The 21,758-nt window shown below is 37.3% G+C and overlaps 1 protein-coding gene across 1 annotated transcript; it reads right to left on the bottom strand.

Annotated features, from left to right (window-relative positions):
* Positions 1 to 7,421: 7,421 nt before the first annotated feature.
* On the bottom strand, positions 7,422 to 12,630 carry LOC141388986 (116 kDa U5 small nuclear ribonucleoprotein component). The gene is made up of 7 exons (XM_073959924.1): positions 12,375 to 12,630; positions 12,105 to 12,242; positions 11,373 to 12,041; positions 10,848 to 11,131; positions 10,372 to 10,786; positions 7,903 to 8,990; positions 7,422 to 7,838 (listed from the first exon to the last, which is right to left on the bottom strand). The coding sequence occupies exons 2-7, from the start codon at positions 12,216 to 12,218 to the stop codon at positions 7,481 to 7,483; spliced, it is 2,928 nt and encodes a 975-aa protein (XP_073816025.1). The 5' UTR covers positions 12,219 to 12,242; positions 12,375 to 12,630; the 3' UTR covers positions 7,422 to 7,480.
* Between the last annotated feature and the right edge of the window lie 9,128 nt (positions 12,631 to 21,758).

Raw genomic sequence — 21,758 nt, 5'->3', positions numbered from 1 at the left:
TGTTTTAAAGTATAAATCATAAATTGATCAATTTAAAATGTATATTATATTTCTTCGCAGATTTCTACAGAGATTCAGGCTGACAAAAGAGGCTTTCCGTTATGTACTTTCTTGTTTGGAATTTTCGTGCCAAAGTTCAAAATCTGTCCCCCCAATTTTGCAGTTGGCAGCAACGTTGTCCCTTTTGGGAAGTGGCGGTTTCCAATATACTATAGGGAATGATTTAATTTTAGGTCTGTGTCAGAGTGTTACATCAAAAATTGTTAAACATGTTGTAAATGAAATGGAGCGAAAACTCTGCCCACAACATATACGATTTTCTCCAGAGCAATCTACTATATGTAAGGAATCATTTTATACCAAATATGGAATTCCTGGAGGTTCGTATATAATATTTAATATATCATGCAATAATTAACAAAATTATATTAGTAATTGGATGTGTTGACGGAACCCATTTTGGCCTACAAAAACCAACGGAAAATGAGCATATGTTCTTTAACAGAAAAGGCTATCACAGCCTTAACTCTATGATAGTAAGTTTTGTTTATAGAAAATGTTATTTTCATCAAATTTTATTTACATGACTATAGATTTGCGATCATGAATATACAATTTTGGCTATACGTTCCAAATATGGCGGTGCGGCGCACGACTTATTATTATTCTTACTTTGTTCAGAAATCTTCACATTTATTAACTAATTTATCTGTATTTTGCATAAACGAAAGCAAGATTCAATTTGCACATTACTTTTCTTGCATTTTCTTTCCTTTTGCTTGTTTACGATTGGTAATGTAGCAACGAGAAATGTCTCGCAGAAAATTGATCGATAACTCGATAATTTTACTCCATACCGAATGTTATCATACCAACTTTGGGTACTCGGTTCGAAAAAACTCGATATCGACTCACATAATTAGGTATGTGATGGAAAACGATTCGACTCGTTTTGCCATAAATCGAAATCGTATATCTCCAATTTTGGTGAATATTTAATAAAATTGAAAATGGATTTTAAAAATATTATTCAAATAAGGGGTGTTTGCGAAGCATAACTATATGTATATATCATCAACGGCACTCCGATTATACACCATTTCGATTCTGCAAATCGAGTCGATTCGGTTTTCATCACATACCCGATTACCGACTATTCCGATATCTCCGTTATTTGGCCACCTACGCCAACCTGCTTTACATCATTGTAAAGACGGGATTTTCTACTTTCATAATGTCCCCAACCAAAGCTGTGATATTCGTCATTATTATTAAAATCGTTGCAAAGGTGATATCTTCTACCTTCATTAGCAGGTTTTGCTTTTAATATACACCTTAAAGAAGCGGGGATGTCCCGTCCATAAGAAAGGAGATAAGACTTTATGCTCCAACTATAGGGGCATATGTATTCTCCCTATCGCCTAAAAGATAGTGTCAGGGATATTGTGCAAACGACTAAAGCCCATGGTCAACGAAATAATTGGACCATACCAATGCGGCTTTAGACCTGGCAAGTCTTCCATTGACCAGATATTTACCCTGCGGCAAATCCTGGAGAAGACCCAAGAGATGCAAATCGGCACCTACCACCTTTTTGTCGATTATAAAGCAGCTTTCGACAGCCCGCTACGTTCAAAGGTATTCCAAGCCATGTCTGAATTTGGATTCCCGCAAAGCTTTGTAAGCGGCTTTGTAAATAACTCTAACTGCCACAAGATCTTCAGTTAAAATAGGAAAGAACCTCTCTGAAGAGTTTTGTACCAAAAGAGGTTTCAGACAAGGTGACAGCCTCTCGTGTGATCTTTTCAACATCCTGCTAGAAAAGGTTATACGAGAGGCAAACGTGAAAAGAAGTGGCACAATCTACACCAATAGCCACATGTTACATGCTTATGCTGATGATATAGACATCATGGGTCGATCAGTGAAAGAAGTAACCGATACCTTTATGAAGGTCGAAGGAGAATCTGCTAAAGTGGGTCTGGCGGTAAACGGCGAGAAGACCAAGTTGGTGGTGTCGAGGCGCAATGCGTCCATTGAGATCGGACCAACTGTGAAGTTGGTTCCTATAATTTTGAGGTAGTAAACGACTTCGTATACCTCGGCACCACCGTAAACACAACAAACGACATCAGTTGTGAAATAAAAAGAATTGTATTGGCCAACAGATGCTACTTTGGCTTAAGTAAGCACTCCAAAAACAAAGCCATAACTCGTCAAACAAAAATAACGCTTTACAAAACACTGATACTACCCGTGCAGATAAGGCAGTGCTTGGCGTGTTTAAGTGAAAATTTCTTGGAAAGATCTACGGACCAATTTACGTTGACGGTGAATATCGACGTCGTATGAACCACGAGCTGTATCTGCTGTACAACGACATCAATATAGTTAAACGTATCGAGATGCAGCGATTGCGATGGCTAGGCCATATCAAAAGAATAAATTCGGGCCACATGGCGGTGCACGCAGAATTGGCAGACCAAAGAATAGATGGCGCAAACAAGTGGATGAAGAGATCTTGGAGATCTTTCCTTAGTTCTGTAATGGGCCAGCTAAGTAAGTAAGTAAAGAAGCGGAGATATTCGCTTTGAAATAAAACGCTGACTTTTTCTCCAAATAAGTTCTTTGCCCATTCCGACCCCTGGTTCTAAACCACGAATGTAAATGAGGATGGCATACATCATTAGCACCAGCGTTACCCAAATGTACACTCATGTTTGAAATATCACAGCAGTTGCATTTTCTTATTCAATGCATTGGAATGTTGCAGTCATATGGGATACTTCCCATATTGAACAATGAAATGGACTGTGCTAAAATGACGAGTATTTATTTGGTCTGTTCCTTTACTTTTGAAAATGGTAAAACCGGCAACAGTAGTAAAAGTTGTAAACTGCACCCATATGAATTGTATGGTCTCTGAAGTAAAGGAACGCTTTTCGAGTAAAAAGTGGTAAAACTTGAAGATTCTTGCACGTAAAGGAACAGGGCTATTATTTCATTTATCTCACAATATGTCATCACAGTTGCCAAACAGTCCCTTGAGACGGGTTTCAAATCCACACGCAGCCTGTGACACATATGAGTTCCTACAGCAACAACAATGAAAAGCTAAGTTTTAACTTTTTCAAAAAATAAAAAATATCAGAAATACGCTTATCAATTTCTCATATCAATGAGTGTACTCCGATTCATATTGGCTCAGTGATATGGAACCTATTTTTGTCGCCAAGTCCGAAAAGCGTGGCGTCTCTTACGACACCACTTGAAAAGAGATTTTTTCCGTGGCTGAAATCCTCAGGAAATACAAGCCAACATTACTCTGAGGCGATTTGAAACCGCCGGAAATTTGTATGTTCTGGCCAGGAATTGAACCATTAAATGACTTCATCTTCTTTAATGGCCTAAAAATGGACAAAACAACTGTGAATATTTGGTCTGTTCCAGAACTGCAAGAATCTACTAGTTTTTACTATTTTTTCCGATAACATAAGAGAAAAAATGTTATCGTAGTAAAAAATAGTAGCTTCTTGCAGGTTCTGGAACAGAGAAATTATAATATCGTCCAGTTCACAAACGATTATTCACTGCAGGGTGCAATTATTATTGATGTTTCAGAGACGTTTTTTCATCCTATTCGAAACGAAGCCCGAGATGTAATGATTAACATGCTCGCCTTCCAACAGATATTGGTCGTTTGTTGAAAGTCCAAGAAAACAACTACACATTTTCCAGTACGGTGGACAATTGAGCACAATTCTTTATTACTTCAGTCATTAACAAAATTTCCACTAGTAGTATCAGCATTTGGCGACTCTTAGAAACACTATATCATTGAGCTTAAAGAGATGATATTCAGTCTGACAAACCCCCCAGGTAAGAACACAACAAAAACGGAAGAAAAGGAAAAGAAAAAAAAGGATGGAAGGAAAATTAATAGCTGAAAATGATGTGGAGGAAATTGGGTAAGTAGAGTGTAAATTGTGAAAAAATAGTGAAATAGTGAGATTAAAATGTTAAATCTTTTAGAAATCCACAAATATATTGGCCAATTGGGATGTCAATTTATCTATTTGCGAAATTAATTGCAATAACGCCTAAAAACCTTTTGTGTATCATTAAAATATTAATATTGGCGGCAATTATTTGGCATATATTTATTCCGAATGGTCTATTTGTGGATATTGAAGTTTGGGAGATTATTTCATTAGAATTATATTGTTTATCTATTTATTTATTTTTTCTGTAGTATATACATATATTAGTAATAGGATATTTGTTATTTGTATATATATGTATGTATATTTATGTATTAAAATTCGTTGATATTTATTTTTTAATAATTTTATCCGTTAATACAATAATCTTTTGTTATCTTCTTTGTTGTTATTATCAAATAAAACAATAATTATAATTACTAAATAAATGAATAATTTGACAAGAAAATATTTTTCTTTTAATTTTATAGGATTGTCGCTCAAATGGAATGTCAATATTCAATTGAGGCTAACTTCTTGGTTTTGCTCCTCGAAATCTCGCGATCAGCAATAAAAAATCATACAAATATAGAATCAACAAAAATTTAAGTATTAACGGAAAAAAGTGAGAAGATTCAAGCCAAGGGAAACAAAAAGGTGTAATATTTCAAATTTCAATATACGGGTATGTTCTGTCACACACTTCACCTCTCACTTCACGCCTCAAGCATTTTGTTCACCCCATTTACTCTTATTTTTCGAGTATTTTATGGACGGAGTAGGGTGTATTCTTATTTTTAAATACCCTAATAGCCCGTTTCCACGGTACGTCGTTCGTTCTCTATTCGTTGTTCGACCCATAACTAGAGTTGGGCAATATCGTTCAATTGAACGATCCGGATCACTATCTCGTTCAATGGACACCGGTAATTTCTTTGACCAAACTGCGTATACTTAATATCACACGTTGGTTTTTATGATGTTACTCATTCGCCTTTGAATGAGGACAGTGATCCGGATCGTTCAATTGAACGAGATTGCCCAACTCTACCCATAACTACAAATAAATTACTTATTTCCCCACACAAAATTCTATGAACGAACGACGATTTTTCTACGTTGTTCGATTAGAAATACTCTCTGAACGACGAATAATTAAGTGTGTCTGCGTACTCGATAATTTGTAATAATTATTACAAATTATTACTGAATGTTGTTTTTTTACACAAATGTTCAGTAAAAGAGAATGAATTGAGAAACTTGTTTTGAAATTTTTATTACTGAGAACTTATAATTTTTACTGAAGGAATTTTGTTCAGTAACATTTTGTAGCTTTAGGCAGTTGTCAAAAGTTTAAAATATTCAAATATCATAATCGTAAATATTAATCAAATTGAACATTTTTACTGAATGTTGTCTTTTTACTTTTTTAATATTTTCCTTTGAAAGAGTATAAAATGCTTTACTCTCTAAAAAGAAGTTACTGAGTAATATTTACTGAGAAAGTACAAGGACAAACCTATTATGTCCCATCCCTAACAAATGAGAGAATTTATCGAAAAAAATAATTATGACATGTCTAAATTCAAAATTGAAAAATTTGTTGAAAACACAAAAATTTTTGGAAAAAAGGAAAAAGATGAATGAAAATTAATGAACTAAACATTTTATATAGATGCAGAAGGAATATGGTTGTGTTTCCTTCTTCATTCCACACACATTTCTTTTCCATTAGTTCAAAATCGCGTAAAAAATCGGAAACAAAAAGGAAAGAAATACTCGTAACTGAAAGTCTGTATACACAAACATTGTTTTGACATGCCTCTCTCTCTCTTTAATTTTGAAAATAGAATCATAGAAAAATATATTGAAAATACAAAATTATTCAGAATTTATGGAAAAATGAATGAAATGTGTGTAGTTAAATATAGAAGATACATTTGAAGGAAAGTCTATTGCTTTTCCTATTCATTTAATGTATATTTTATGTGTTTTCGGTTCAAATTTTCGTGAAAACAAGGAAACAAAAGTGAAGGAAATTTTGTTTATATTTCTGTTAATTACGAATGGTGTCGTGGAAACGGGTTAATTCGTGTACGTCGTTCGACAGGCGATCAGCATAATTGAAACGCTCGTGTGAACATGACATGATGAATCTTGGCCCCAAGAAATTCTCAAAAAAATATGAGTAAATGGGCTCAACAAAATGCTTGAGGCGTGAAGTGAGAGGCGAAGTGTGTCTCAGAACATACCCGATAAATCCGCGGTTATTGTAGATATGTCAACCATACAAAGAGAAATTGAATTATTGTTAAATCCCTGGCGCTCTTTCGGATAAAAAACATCTCTAAATTATATTCTGATATCAAAGACTCAATAAAATAAAAGCATTGGAATACCTGCTTTCCCAGTGCACGTGATTTGTATGTGGACCATAAACTTTAAATTTTGAAGGATTTTGGAAGGCTGATAAATTTAGAAAGCTTCCATAGACCCTTTCTGAATGAAAGGGTGCTTCTATAGACCCTTTCTGAAGGAATGGGTGCTTCTATAGGCCCTGTTGCTTCTATAGACCCTTTCTGAAAGAAAGGTTGCTTTATTGGCCTTTTTTATATAAAGGGTGCTCCTAAAGACCCATTCTGAAAGAAAGGGTGCTTCTATCGATCCTTTCTTAAAGAAAAGGTGCTTCTATCAATCCTTTCTTAAAGAAAGGGTGCTTCTATAGGCTCTGTTGCTTCTATAGACCCTTTCTAAAAGAAAGGGTGCTTCTATAGACTCTTCCTGAAAGAATGGATGCATCTATAGACCCTTTCTGAAATAATGGGTGTTTCTATAGGCCTTTTCTTATAGAAAGAGTGCTTCTATAGGCCTTTCTTATAGAAAGGGTGCTTCTATAGACCCTCTCTGAAAGAACTGGTGCAAGATGCCATGACAATGAACTGGTGCAGAAAGCCATGACTATGAACTGGTGCTCAATGCCATGAGAATGGACTGGTACAAAATGCCATGACAATGAACTGGTACAAAATGCAATGACAATGAATTCGTGAAAGCGTGTGTCACTCCCTTGTAAATTTCATCGGTGAATCACCCGAAATTTCATCGATGCCATGTCACTATCACCCATGATTCAACTCATGATTTGTCATCGAACATTTTACTGGGGAATTGACGACAGTGTGCATAATATCTGGCCAGAATGTAAAATGGATCCGTAAAAGGTCCACAGAAAACGCTGTACCAGTCCAGACAAACGTACTCAACTCCTTAATATCTGGGTGCAACTGTAAAAGAAGCTACATTTCTAGACTTATCTCATAACATTATTAAGTTGACTTGACTCACTAGAAAATAGTGTTCAATTATCATTAAGGCACATATAGCAAAGGTCCTCTCGATATTTGATGAGTTCAATTAAATTGAAGTAGATGTATAAAATAATTTTAGTTTAAAATATTATAATAGTTATATGTATGTTTTTATTTGTAATAGATTGCATCTTATAATGGATAATTGAGCAATACATCTTGTCGAGCCAGCTCCAATAACATAGGATCGTCAAAGAATTTGTTGATCGACACATCCTCCGATAGACCTTTGCGTCTTCGTGTCTTTATCATAAATTCACGGGCTAAATGTGATGCTTGTTGTGGTTCCAAGGGTCTAATAACAATCGATTTATCCAAAGGATCGCCTGGTACAATTTGCCAATGATGAAAAACTGAAAGGCAAAATGCTTGACCTTGTGTGTGGGTACGTAAATCGGTTTCAAAACCAAATGAATCAATGGCGGGAATGAAAGCTTTAATTGTGTACAACGGGGAACCGGAAACGGGTGCATCTTGTGTTACATGACCTCTGAAAGTATTCATTAAAAAATATTAATAAGATTTAATTTTGCATTTGTTAAAGTGTTGATTACCTTCTTCTGGCTAGGACTGTATAAACGGCTGAGACACAATCTGCTGGTGCTTGAACCTCTACAAATAGATACGGTTCCATAAGACGGGGTGTGGCCATAAGAAAAGCTGAATATGCTACTCTCCTGGCAGTTGGTATAACCTGGCCGCCACCACGATGTAAAGCCTCATTTGCTATGACTGCATCGAGTATTTTAAATTTCACATTACGTATGGGCTCCTCACAAAGTGGCCCCTCCCTTGTACCCCATTGGAAACCTTGAACAATGGAATCTTTAACAGATGTCAGCAGGGTCTTATCCACCTCCGAGGGTAGGGTATCATCAACCAAAATATTGGGGCCTGTTGAGTCGGGACCAAACGCCCATATCGAACGTGCTGCCAATAAATCCCAATCATAATTTACTTGGAAAAATTCTCCAATACGCTTCTTGTTCCAATTAATGGAGACCACTTCATTTTCAATGTCCTCTGCCAAACCCTTTTCTAGGGGTTCAGCAATCATTGTGATTTTATTCTTCTTGTTGGGAGTTTCGGCAAAACATTTTAGAGAACTTGTTTCCACAACTGTTTCACAGAACGCGACAACGGGATCGGCCACTTTAATGTCAATTTCTGAGTACATTTTACGTAGATCATGCATTACACAATCCAAATATAATTCACCTGTACCCAATATGACATGTTCTCCGGATTCTTCAACACGTGTTGATAGAAGAGGATACGACTTATTTACCTTACGTAGACCATCCAACATTTTGGGCAACTCAGAGGGATTAACAGGTTCAACGGCAATTTTTATAATACTTTGAGTATTAAACTTCAGTGGTCGGAATATATACAAATCATCGGCAGCGTTTATGTCGACAATTGTCGATGTTTTAACAATGCTTTGATCAATACCCTCAATGAGAACCCAGTTGCCTGCTGGCACCCGATTCAATTCAACCTTGTAACGTGCTTCATAGACCCACAAGCGGCCAACTTGTAAGACACGAGAATCTTCTTCATCTTGCAGCGTGTAATTTTCACCAAGAACACGTACCTCTTGTCCAGCGTGTAACGTGCCCGATATGACACGGGCCATGACCTTAAAACAGAAAAAATATTTTATCAAATGTTTAAATTAATAGGGAAGTCTAAAAGGCTAAACAGAATCAGCGTGTTGGGCATTGATAATCTTGCTCTTTGACAGATAAAAAATCGAAAGCGTTAAATCATAATGACATGAAGTCCACGAAAAAAGGGCTACCTTCGTTGAAATGTTCAAAACTATGCTCTAACAGCCCTTAAACTACACTCAAAAGAAAATCTTGAAAATTTGTGAGAGAGGTACCAAGATGTTGTCCGATATATAGACCTTCTGGAAACTTGATTTACGTTTGGAAGAAGTTTTATGATATGCAAACTTTCGGCCAAACACGATTCCAAATCCGTAAGTAATGGTCCTCATCAATTATTGTTATTGTTGTAGTAACGCAAATGTGTTCGTTTGTTTATCATTTCAATTATCTAGTCCTGGTTCTGGACTGGCTGCGTCCATAAAGAATTAGGAGAGTGGGGTTAGCTAGACAGATAAACATCATCATCAATTCGGACCAAATATAAATTGATAAACTCGCTGGCCTAGTGGTTATCGTTTGTACCTTTGGACATCTCTCTCTACTGTGTACCGCTAACATTTGTATGCCCATGGAGGCACATTGCTTACCACAGACCGGCCTATTGCTTTGTAAGAGGTTAACAAGGTTTCTTTGCCAGCAACCCAAGTGCAGCCGGCCAGCGTCTTGAGCACCTAGTTCCGGTTTCTTATCTTATCGCAAATAGCTATGGCTTGCTGTCGAACGTTATACTCAACATTTTGGGGTAGTCAGTGGTCGGAATCAGTCCAATTGGTGAACAGTGTGGAAGTAGATTAAGTGGCGGATATTTTCGTATGCCTCAGATGGAAGAATTGCACTAGATCATCAGGGATATGCTACATCCCATATGTCATCGACTGCAAAATTTTTGAAATTTTGTGTGGGAGGAACCCAAAAGTATTGAAGCGATATTCCATATCAAAAGCGGATATATGTCTTTAAGAAATATTACGAGGCCAAATGGTTAATCTCTTCGAAAGTTATCGTGCGCACCATTTTAGCTCAAACTTTTGTGGCGGAGGTAACGGAAGCAGTGGACAGATTTGATCCAACATCAAACTTGAACTAAGTTTGGATCAAATCGGTTGATCCATTCAAGAGTTATTGCGCTCTCCATGGATAAAGCGTTTCCAAATTTTCTGAAACGTCCAAACATACTTGGTGTCTGAAACCATTAGCCTAAAGGCTGTGGGTAAAATTATAATTTTTACCTTTTGTTCAGCTCAACTCGAAAGAGAATTAATTAAAGAAAAACGTGAATACCAGCAAGCTAATTCTTTTTCACCCTTAACTTCTAACTTTGTTTTCTCTTCTAATCTTCAAACTTACCTGGAAAAAGGTACAATCATCGGTTGGATACATTTTGGCACTGTGTACCAGCAGCGAACCCGTTTGATTACATTGAATCATATCACGATACATATCACCCTCCTTGGGTCCAGTATAAACATGATCCACCTTACGTTTGGCATTATCCAAGGGCGATGGTATGTGTTCTACACACATACTTACAAATCCACTAAAATCGCCCAAGAAACGATTACAAACCAAACGTAGCAGAGGTCTTATATTCGATTTCATTTCTTCCTTTGTTATGCGAATATTTAATTCAGCCAATGTATCTGTAAGCGTGGAGTCAACATCACCCACCACCTGGGCAATAAGTTTATACATTGGTTCCAAAATAAATTCCACAAAACTTCGTTGGGCTGAATTGTGAGGTGGCTTCTTAGTGAATTTGCGTCTGCAAAAAAAGACAAGACAAAAATGTTTGATATTTTTTGAACGAAGGCCAACAAACTTACGATTTGCTATGGAAATACATATCGCCCCACAAGCGTTTTGAAAATTCTACATAATTGACACCTTCATATGTGTCGGCATATAATTTGGCAAATGATTTCAATGTGAAACAAATACCATAAAGGGAACTGGCAAAGCAGACATTGCCCAAAACAGGAGATACCAATTGGGTTTCTTCGGGATTACCGTATGTGCTCAGCAGACTATTGATTTCCTCTACAATGTGTTTTAATTTGAAATAAGCATCTTGAGGAGGTAATTTCAATTCCAAAATGAGACGGTCAATCTGAAAGAAAACATAAAAAGAGAAAATTAATTCAATGTGGTAGATAACTCATGTTCAAATTATGGCAAACAATATATAGCAATGTATAGAAGAGGGTGGACTGAGTGTACGAATCTTTGTCATAATGCTTTATTATGGACATTTTAAAATCTGAGCTATCCCCAAACCTTGAAATCATTATAACAATTACATTCTGTTTAATATTGATATATACAATAACTTTTCTTCAAATTCCTCTTACCTTATTAATACAAACAGTTATGGCCATTTTCTCCTGAACTGCATGTTTGAGCAACCTTTCCGTATTGAGCATAACACCCTCCGCTGCATCGACAAAGACCACCACACCATCGCACAAACGCATGGCAGCAGTTATTTCATCGGAAAAATTCACATGTCCTGGGGTATCGAAGATGTTCATTAAATAACTTTTTGTTTTTACATCCTGCAAGACAACGGTGACCGGTGTAGCTTTAATACTAACACCCCTCTCCTGTTCGGTAAATAGGGTGTCGGTGTAACGCAGCGAACGTTCTTCATTCAAATCAAACTGAGGATGTGTTTGACGTATCAAACAATCGACAAATGTTGTTTTGCCATGATGTAAATGACCCATTAACGCTACATTACGTATCAGCGGTGGAGTGTCCATTAAATCTGCCATAAATTCCATATTGTATGTGGTTTCTGGTAACTCTTGTTCTTTAATTTGGAATTTTAACTTTTTCACCGGTTCTATTAGTGGTTTATCCAATGGTTGAGCATCTTCCTCTTGAACAATGGTCTCCACATCTGGACCATACACCTCTATTGCCGTGGGATAGTAACGTTTGTCTTCATGCAAAACAACTGCTGTTACCTCTTTGTCTTCATCTTCATTCTGGTCTTCTTCCTCTTCCATAGCATCATCCTACATAATGACAAACAAGGAATATTGAAATAAAGTTCCCACATTTTATGAATGCCAACTTACATCCCGTTCATCTTGATTATCTTGCTGGCCATAAATACTTTGATCATCGTCATCATCACTGTCTAAATCGGGACCAATGTAATTACCAAATTCATCATACAAGTCCGAATCCATTGTTGTGGTGTTGCTTCAATGTGTCTGCAAAGTAGAAAAGCGTGACAGATGAATGGTAAACGTTTACAAAAAGCGCCACAGAACCAAGTTACTGGGAAAAAAATATTTCCACATTCAGTGTCCATTAAATTTCAATCGATATTAAATCCGTTTTACCTTTATTTATTGAATTTTGATATAAAAAGCAATTATTTATAAATTAAATGAAATAATCGACAAAACCACAACAACGTTTATTCAACGCGTTCAATAAACACAAATCACAAATGTCAACTTCACACAATGCCGGTGTGTGGGGTATGTTCAGTGTAGTATTAGTGTTGTAAAACGAATAAAATAAGTATAAATCGTTTTAAGCGTGTTCGAATGAAATTGAGATGAAGGATTGTGTCTTCACTAACAAATTTGTGACAGAAATCGTATACGCAAAAAAAGTTTCAAAAATGCAGATTAATAACTACCCAGCAAACCAAATGTCGGATGTCCGACACATCTGAACAATTTGGGAAGCAAATCGTTCAGATTTCGTTCCGATTTCTATACGATTTTTCGTAGGGGAATTCGTTCAGATTTCGAAGAAAATGTCGGAAGTAAATTTCCCTTCGAATATACCAACGTTTTTCTTCCGATTTCGGTACGAATTCGGATCGAACGAAATCTGAACGATTTTCCTTCCGAAATTGTTCAGATGAGTCACACATAAGACATTTGGTTTTCTGGGTAGCAAGTCCCGCTGCACTACATCTTCTGCTATGAACTTGGAACAAGTCAAGTTCTTTTTATACCTCCACCACACTATGGAGGGTATAATTAAATTTGTCATTCCGTTTGTAACACATCGAAATATTCATCGGAGATAACATAAAGTATATTTATTCTTGATCGGGGTAAAATTCTAAGTCGAAATAACCATGTCCGTCTGTCCGTCCGTCTTTCCCCCGTAAGTTTGTCGGTATAGGTCCACGCCTTCATATAACCCACATAGAACGGTACCTCGCAATTTTCGGTATTTTGAAGTTTGTGGCCACAACAACCCACAGAAATGACTGATATTTGGCATTTAGTCAACGTTGGATATAAAACCCTTTCCTACTGAAATTCGTCGGTACAGGTCAACGAAATATAGCCCTCATAGAACGGTACCTCTCGATTTTCGTAATTCTAAAGGTTGTGACGCCATTATATTACCGAAATGACTGAAATTTGTTATTCAGTCTTCCATTGGGTTATAAAATGTTCCAGAAAAGAATTATCAGTATTGGTCCACGTCTTCCTATATCCTTCATAGAATCGTACCTCTTAATCTTCGGTATTTTTTAGGTTTTAGCCACATTATCTTACCGAAGCATCGGAAATTTGGTATCTAGTCTTCATTGAGTCTAAAAACTTCCTGCCAGAAACTTGTCGGAATAGATAGACCTTTTGCTATAATCCCCATAAATTTTCGGTACTTTAAAGGTTAGCCATATTTTTTACCGAAATTGCTGAAATAGTATTAATTGCTGAAATTTCCATTTTACTTCAATACCACTCGTGGTGGAGGGTATAACAAGTTCGGCCCGGCCGAACTTAACGCCGTCCTTACTTTTTTCTGCATAATCTGGCTCTGGATCTGTCTCCAGTTCTAGGAATGTGGCTTTTTCGATGGGATGTAACCATAGATCTGCTGGAGTTAGTAGAGTAGATTTGGCACGGCAGTTGAAAAGATGCATTGTTTCGTGCGGGACTGTTCCACATGTTTGGCATATGTTTTGCACGGTGTCATTGCCTTGCCCTATAGGAATTAGACAGATGCCCCATTTCGAGCGTGGCAACTGACGCTCCTCAGCTGTGATAAATGGATGTTCTCTGATACTACATTCATACGATAGTTGTTCATGGCATATGTGACTGCATCTGCGTGATGCTAAACCTGCTTGTTGATCATGAAGATCCCTCCTAATATGTCTGGGTGTAGTATCCTATCCACCATATGATGATTATGATGGTTCTCACGGTAAATTCCACACCGGCGCGGCATAGCATACCACACTCAGACCTATAGAAGTTCAGTCTTTCACAAATGACATCAGGGAAGGTAACAGACGCCAAGATTGTACAATTTTCTGCATACGTTACAATATCAATGCCGTCTGTAGGGGGCGGAATACAGGAGAGGTAGAGGTTAAACAATTCGGAAGATATCACCCCACCTTAAGGAAATTCCTGTTTCACTCTACGGGTCTTGGACTTATTGTTCCTGAATTCCACGTATGACTGGCGTCTACACATATAATAGATGATCACTGTTCTATCACACGGCTTGCTCTGACGTTCAGTGCTGTGCTGCTAACGGAACCCATGACGATGATCGGCAGCTGGATAGTTCTTTCTTACGCCCTGCCCTCGGCAGGGAGAGATCTAATGCGACGTAGTACCCTTCTCTTCGACCTGGGCTCAAGAGTGACTTAACCGTTGCCCACATGTCACTTATTCCGGCTCCAATGTTGCAACCGTTCAGATGATTTAGCCAATTGTTCTGGTGTATGGCGAGCGGCATCAACAGTGATGATGTATCGGAACGTCCTCTCTGAAACGGTGATTAGTCAACTCGCTAAAATTAGCCCAATTAGCTTTCCCATAATTGATGAAAGTGTTACGTAACGTCATTTGACAGAGCAGGTGATACGATGGTTACCCAGCAAAATTTATTTGAAGTTGTTCCTTGTGAAGTAGTGATTGAATAGCTTTTTTTGAAGCAGTCCACGCAGAGTCATGAAAAATGCAGTCCGTTCTTCACATTTTGACAATGTCCGATTTGAATCCATTTCATAAATTTTTCACATTTTAGAAATTTCAAAATTTTGCAAAAAAAAAAACTTAAAAAGACGAAAAATTAATTTGTTTCTTGTTAATTATAATAACAGCAATATGTTTGCATCCATAAAAAGTAATTTCTATACAAAAAATAATAAAAGTGATTTCGAACTACATCTTTGTTTGTAGCCAAAGAAGTAGTTAAATCATATGTTGTTGTGATTTATTCACTACAAAGAACTAATGCAAAATGTGAGCTTAAGAAGTAAATTAGACAGTATCCTCACTGCACCATGCCCTTGTAAAAATCATGACTTCTTTCACGTAAAAAGATGTAGTCCGGAATCACTTGCACTCATGATTTAACTACTTCTTTGGCTACAAACATTTTGCTGGGTATGTGTGACGAACTGTTACTCTTTCAGCTAAGTCTGCTAGGGGCGTCCTCATTGACAGTGCAAAACGTAGAGCTATCAATCTGCTCAGCCAGCACTATACCCGTCTGTTCGTTTCCGACGACCGAGTGCCACAACTCGTAATGAGCATTTAAAGTCCCCCAGTCGGTTATGACCTTACAAAAGAGGGCTTATAACCTGGAACACAGCTATTTATCGGTGTTATGTATACGTTAAGCAACTCTATCTGGACCTGACTGTAATCCACATATACTCCATGTACAGGCCAATAGAGCCAGTCTGGCTCAAGCAAGATAGGTCTGTATTGAACAGACTGGTGCAATGGGAAAGCTAATACTCCCCATCCCCTTCTGGTGCGATCCTTCCTTCACAACGCTTTAAGCTGCAGTTGTTGTTGCAGCACTATAGTACCTTCGTAGAACCATAGGTTGGATGTTGGATTCCCAGCAAAATGTTTGCCTCCAAAGATGCAGTTAAATTATATGTACAAGTAATCTGGAAGTGCATCCAATTATGCATTTTCACTCATGATTTTTACAAGAGCGTGACTACTGAAAGATGCACTCCATAGCACTGCATTTTAACTAACCCCTTTGCACTGCATTTTAACTGACCCTTGCCACTGCATTTTAACTGCAAATGGATGTGATTCTTTGGATTGCATCTAAAAGCGGTTAAAATGTGAGGAATGGAGTGCCTTTTTCATGACTCCGTTTGAACTGCATCAAAACATGCCGTGATAGAAGTAGTCTACATTGCACTGCTTCCAATTTATTTTGCTGGGTTGGCAGTCACTGGCCGAAACCCAATGGTAGCTGCTTGGTTTCCTACACCGCTGCGAACTTGATATTGTTCATGAAATCCACTATTTCCTCGATCTTACCTCGGAGTCCATTGTAATTGAATTGCAAAAAGGATGCGTTTTCTAGGATTGGAACAACAACGGCTGGTGTTAAGTAATGCGTGTGTGGTTCTTGTTGGGGAGTCATGTATTCTGATGACGTCCACTGGGGGCAGTGTTCATGTGTTCACGCAGCATACGTGACAGTCCCTGTCGTAGTCCATCGCTTGGACGAATCCAGGACCACCCTCAGAAGTACCCACTCCCGGCATCTATTGCATCTCACCGAAATTTGAGTGTTTTGGATGTGTATATTACAAACATAGCATATCCACCCAGCAAACCAATCGTACCGACATCGTAACGAAATCGGAACAAAATTCAGACGATACATCCTATATCTGATCCGTAATCGTAACAATATCTTAACGAAAGTTGTATGAAGTGGTTGACATAATTTCGGAACGAAATGTCGGAGCTACATCGGATCGATTTCGGTCCGATTTCGTAACAAAATCTGAAGAAAAACCTTGGGAAATTCGGAAAGGAAATTTCTTTCCGACATTCATTCCGAAATCGGTACAAAATCTGAACTATTTCCTTAGAAATCTGAACGACTTTGCTTCCGAAATTGTTCAGACCTGTCGGACATCAGACATTTGGTTTGCTAGGCAAATTCGTCCTGGGTTTTCCTCCGTCCCGTGCAGACATTCCGGGATATACTGCTCCAAACACAGAAAAACAATACAAATACGCACATGTGTGATTCCGGGTCAATCTGGTATCGAATAATTCCATTCGTCGTGGAATAGCAGAGTGGCCATAATGTGTGGAAAAGTATATTTTGTTAGAGAAAAGTTATCATCAGCGAAAGAATCTCAAAATTGAATTATCCACCATTATGAGAAACACCTCCTACAACTGTTACCAATGATTTTAGGGAACTACGTAGAGGCTACCACCCGAATATTCATCTGGTTTATATTATTTTTATGTCCAGGTTTATATGTAGCAATCATAAGTATGAAGAACTATATATTGTCACAACAGATATCGTTCACAATTGCTATATGGTTTGACCCAAAAACAAGACTAACAGTCATCCATTCAAAAATAATATTTATTTTAGTCCACTTATTTTGCCTGATTTACCATTGTCAAATTTGGACAAAAGAAATCATGGCGTAGGATTAAAAAACGAACTCAGACCACTTTGAAAAAAATAAAAAACAAAGAAAAGGAAATTGCACAGCTTCTAAAATGTTGTACGTGTTATTCTGTATAAATAGTTCTGTTGTCAAATATTACATGAATGTAGTATCCTCTTCATGTGTCCTGTAATTTGAAAAGTTTTCCACATTCACATAATGGACCTACTGGAGTTTCCTGATAAAAAATTAAAATTGCCATCCCACCACCAAGAGATTTCTTATGAGAACAAAAGGAGCATGAAATATGGATTTGTGGCTCATTAGTAAAATCCTAAATTGACACACCTTTAGAATGCCACAAAACAGGGTGATTACCTGCCCGCTATACAAAATTGTCCAAGTGTTTCGAAGAGTAGAGCAGGTAGAAATCCCAGACTCATATAATCTCTTTCTTACAAAGAATGCACAAGAAAAACCCCTTTTTTATGATGATGATGACGATCAACTTGGTGACGCGAACGTTGGAAAAGATCCATATCTCTACCATAAATGTGACTATAAGTAGGCTCTCAACAGGTAAATGACAATTACTAAGAATTTTCAAAAGATAACCTCTAACAAAGTATTTAAGTTATGGTCATTTGATGATAACCTCAACAGTTATCATTAAACCTCGGCAGTGTCATAATGATGTCCTGTAAATTATTCTTAATAATTTGTATTGTTATTAACTCCTTGAATTATGGAAGGAGTGTCGTCGCGCAATTACCACGAAATCAACTTTTGTTAAAAAACGAAACGCCACAGGAACAGCGAATGTCCTTGGGACAAATTTTAAATATTCCCTTGGTGCGAAAACAAAGGGCTTATGGTGATGTGTTCAAATCAAGAGAAGAATTTATCGAATCATCAAAAGAAACTATTCGTAATCATAAACCATATAATTACATAGTTTATCGGCCATATGTCCCAGCAGCGAGGAAACCAACTCATATCTCAGGAAATGATAAAGGTTATATTGCTAAAATATTGGAATCATTATCATGGTTTAGTGGTAATTCAATTGTGAAACCATCAACGGAGGGAGCTAATGGCGTAACGGCAACTACTGAAGCGGTAATGGAGGTAACCAATTCTGTAACGGAAGCCACTAATGATGATACCAACAACTCAACAATATCAACAGTACCGTGGACTTATAATAAAACTTCGGAAGAAATTACAACATTGATGTCATTAGAAACTACAACCGAAACTATAACTGGAGGTCTTGATGAGACAAGCATTGTGGAAATATCGACAAATATCCCAGATTTGAACAATAATGCAACTTTGAATACCTCAACCACTGTCCCAACACAAGATTATACTACAGAATCATTCAAATGGGAAACAACAACAGAACTTATGTTTACAACTCCAAGTAAGGAAGTGCATACAGGCTTGGAGACAATTGTGGAAAATTCAACCGATCTGCTTACGGTAGAGAACTCCACTGTAACTGAAAGTTTGATTCAAACCTCCACAGAAGCCTTCGATCCCACGACTACTTTCATTAGTCTCACACAAGAAGAAAATCAAACAACTGAGCCGAATTTCGACAAAACATCGTACGATCACTCAACAAACGAATATCAATCGACAGAAGAGGAACTCCTTGAAACATCTACCAATTTCATTACAACAGAAGTATACCATTCAGCAATCTCAGCAGATTCCTTTACTCCAATTCCCTATTTAGACAATTTGTTATCTACAACAGCATCGGACATAATTGTAACAACAGAGATCGATCTCACCACCGCAAACTATGAAGGAATGTCAACAACAACAGAAATCACCACTGAAAAAGAACTGGAGATAGATTCTACGACTGAAGGAACCAACTTGAATATTCATGAAACAACTCAAGCTCTAGATGAAAATGTGGCGCCCAACGTAGAAAGCAATTCCTATTTAGAAACCGAATCTACCGAAAGTTCTGTTTACGAAACCACTCAAATAACAGAGTACACAACAACTGAAGGACTTCAGGAGATGAGCACGGAGAAAACATTTACCGAAAATGCCCAGGACGAAGCTACAGTCTCATATTTCTTAACAGAGAAGATATCGTCTACTACAGAAACTCAAGATTCTACCACAATTAATTTATCCACCGAAGGCGTTGAAGATGCCACCACAAGTTATTATCAAACAACAGAGAAATTCCAGGAATTTACATCAACAACAGAACCCGAGGAGATTTCAACGAAAATTTCTGAGGATGATACCACAACCTCAACATTAGAGCCTCAAGCGGCTGCCATCGTTGAAACTACATCTACCAATTACGAGGAAACAACAGCATCCTATGAATCAACCGAGGAGATTCCAACAGAAAATTCTGAGGATGATACCACAACCTCAACGTTAGAGGCTCAACAGGCCGCCATCGTTGAAACTACCTCCACCAATTACGAGGAAACAACAGCATCCTATGAATCAACTACTGAATTCATTACAGAAACCTCAACATATGCTCAACATGAAGAAACTACAATCCAAGAAATTTTGGAATTATATCTGACCACTGAACCCAACCATTTATCAATACCAATATCTGAAGACACAACAACAGAAGAATCTACCGATTTCAATGAATCAACAACAGAATCTCAAGATATTTATTCCACAACAACTGAGTCTCAATTAACAACAACAATTGAACTCAGCATAGAAAGTACAACTTCTAAAACTGCTGAGGAGACTACAGAAAACTTAGAAGAATTCAGTACAGCCTCTTCAGAGTATTCAAGCACAGAAAAATCTACTTTAGATGCTGAAATTCCAGTGGAAGAACTTATTACGACCGAAAAACCAGTCTATGAGAGTACAACAACGGAAACAACTGATGATCTCACCACAGAAGACACATTCTCAGAGACCACAACGTCGTCGGCTATCGATAATTCTATAACAGAAATAAATGAAGATTCCACCACAGAACTCCCTGAGAGTACAACGAGTTTCCTCGTCGATAACTCTACCACCGAAATAAATGAAGATACTACCACAGAAGTGACACTCTCTGAGAGTACAACAGCTCCCTTTACTGATAACTTTACCACGGAAATAAATGAAGAGCTCGTCAAAGAAGAAACACTTTCTGAAAGTACAACATCTTCCTTTGTCGATAGCTCTACCACCGAAATAAATGAAGTTTCTACCGACGAAATGACACTTTCTGAAAGCACAACAGTTGCCAGCCAGGATGACGAAAATTTCACAACCCAGCAACCGCTTTTTGAAGCTGCAACGGTTACCAGTTTTAAAGGCCTCACCACACAAGAAACGCCCTCTGAAAGCACAATAAGTATCATTGGCGATAATTCTACAAACGATTTAAATGAAGACCTTACCACACAAGAAACAATCTTGGAGAACACAACACCTACAACCCAAAACTCTACTGGAACCACTGAAAAGTACAACGAAACAACGACACTGCCTCCAACAAATGATTCAGAAGCACTTACAGAGCCAAGTTCAGATGAGCCCTTGGATTTAAGTGAGAAACAAGACCTTTCTTCAGAGGCCGAAAATGAATTGCCAGTTGATGACATCAGAACAGAAACAACAACCGTTAAAGAAAATCTAACTACACTTAAAGAAAAATCCTCTCGATCTCTTCTCTTAGAACCTTCATACCGCAAACCGAAAACTATAAGATATTCAAGTGATGTTATGCCCACTTTAGACTAATTAACTGCTAAGTTAAGTTAGATTTATTTTAATTTTAATATTTAGTTAAGATATGTAGAACTTTATTATTTATTTATGTGTATTATTTTAAGAATAAAAAATAAACGACGAATGTAACAAATGAATCGTAAAATATGCTTTTTTTGAAACTACTTCCGATCGGAAGCTCAAATTGTGCATTGATTTGATTTATACCATACCATACATACCCGCCTTCACATAGTAGAGAGTCTCAAATCTTGGCAAGTTAAAACGGTTAAGTGCGTCCTTCCGTGAAAAATTACTACAAACCGTGAAAAATTACTACAAACTAAACTAGCAAAGTGCCCGCTACTTCGTATGCGGACAGAGAATAAAAAACAAATAAACAATATTTGATTTGGGAATGGCGAAGTATAAAAATGTGTTGTTAATTGTTTTTGATATTTAATTTCATTTAAGTACTCTTCTCCTTTTGGCTACGTTACAAATGATTTCATGTCTTAAAACAATATTGTTAAAGAGATTCTTCACTTTTGACTACTTGATTTCAGTAAGTAACATAAAAGAAGCCTAAGCGCCCTGGGTTTGAAAAATTGATTGAAAACAATTG

The sequence above is a fragment of the Musca autumnalis genome, unplaced genomic scaffold (genome assembly GCF_047663935.1).
Source record: "Musca autumnalis isolate F117 unplaced genomic scaffold, ASM4766393v1 scaffold_1, whole genome shotgun sequence".
NCBI lineage: Eukaryota > Metazoa > Arthropoda > Insecta > Diptera > Muscidae > Musca > Musca autumnalis.
This window is presented reverse-complemented; position numbering and strand designations above follow the sequence as displayed.

Excerpts from the sequence above, each read along its gene's own strand:
- LOC141388986 (XM_073959924.1), bottom strand. The coding sequence starts at position 12,218 with ATGGATTCGGACTTGTATGATGAATTTGGTAATTACATTGGTCCCGAT. Across the intron at positions 10,787-10,847 it reads ATGTATTTCCATAGCAAATC|ACGCAAATTCACTAAGAAGC; the intron begins GTAAGTTTGTTG and ends CTTTTTTTGCAG. Across the intron at positions 7,839-7,902 it reads ACAGTCCTAGCCAGAAGAAG|AGGTCATGTAACACAAGATG; the intron begins GTAATCAACACT and ends GAATACTTTCAG.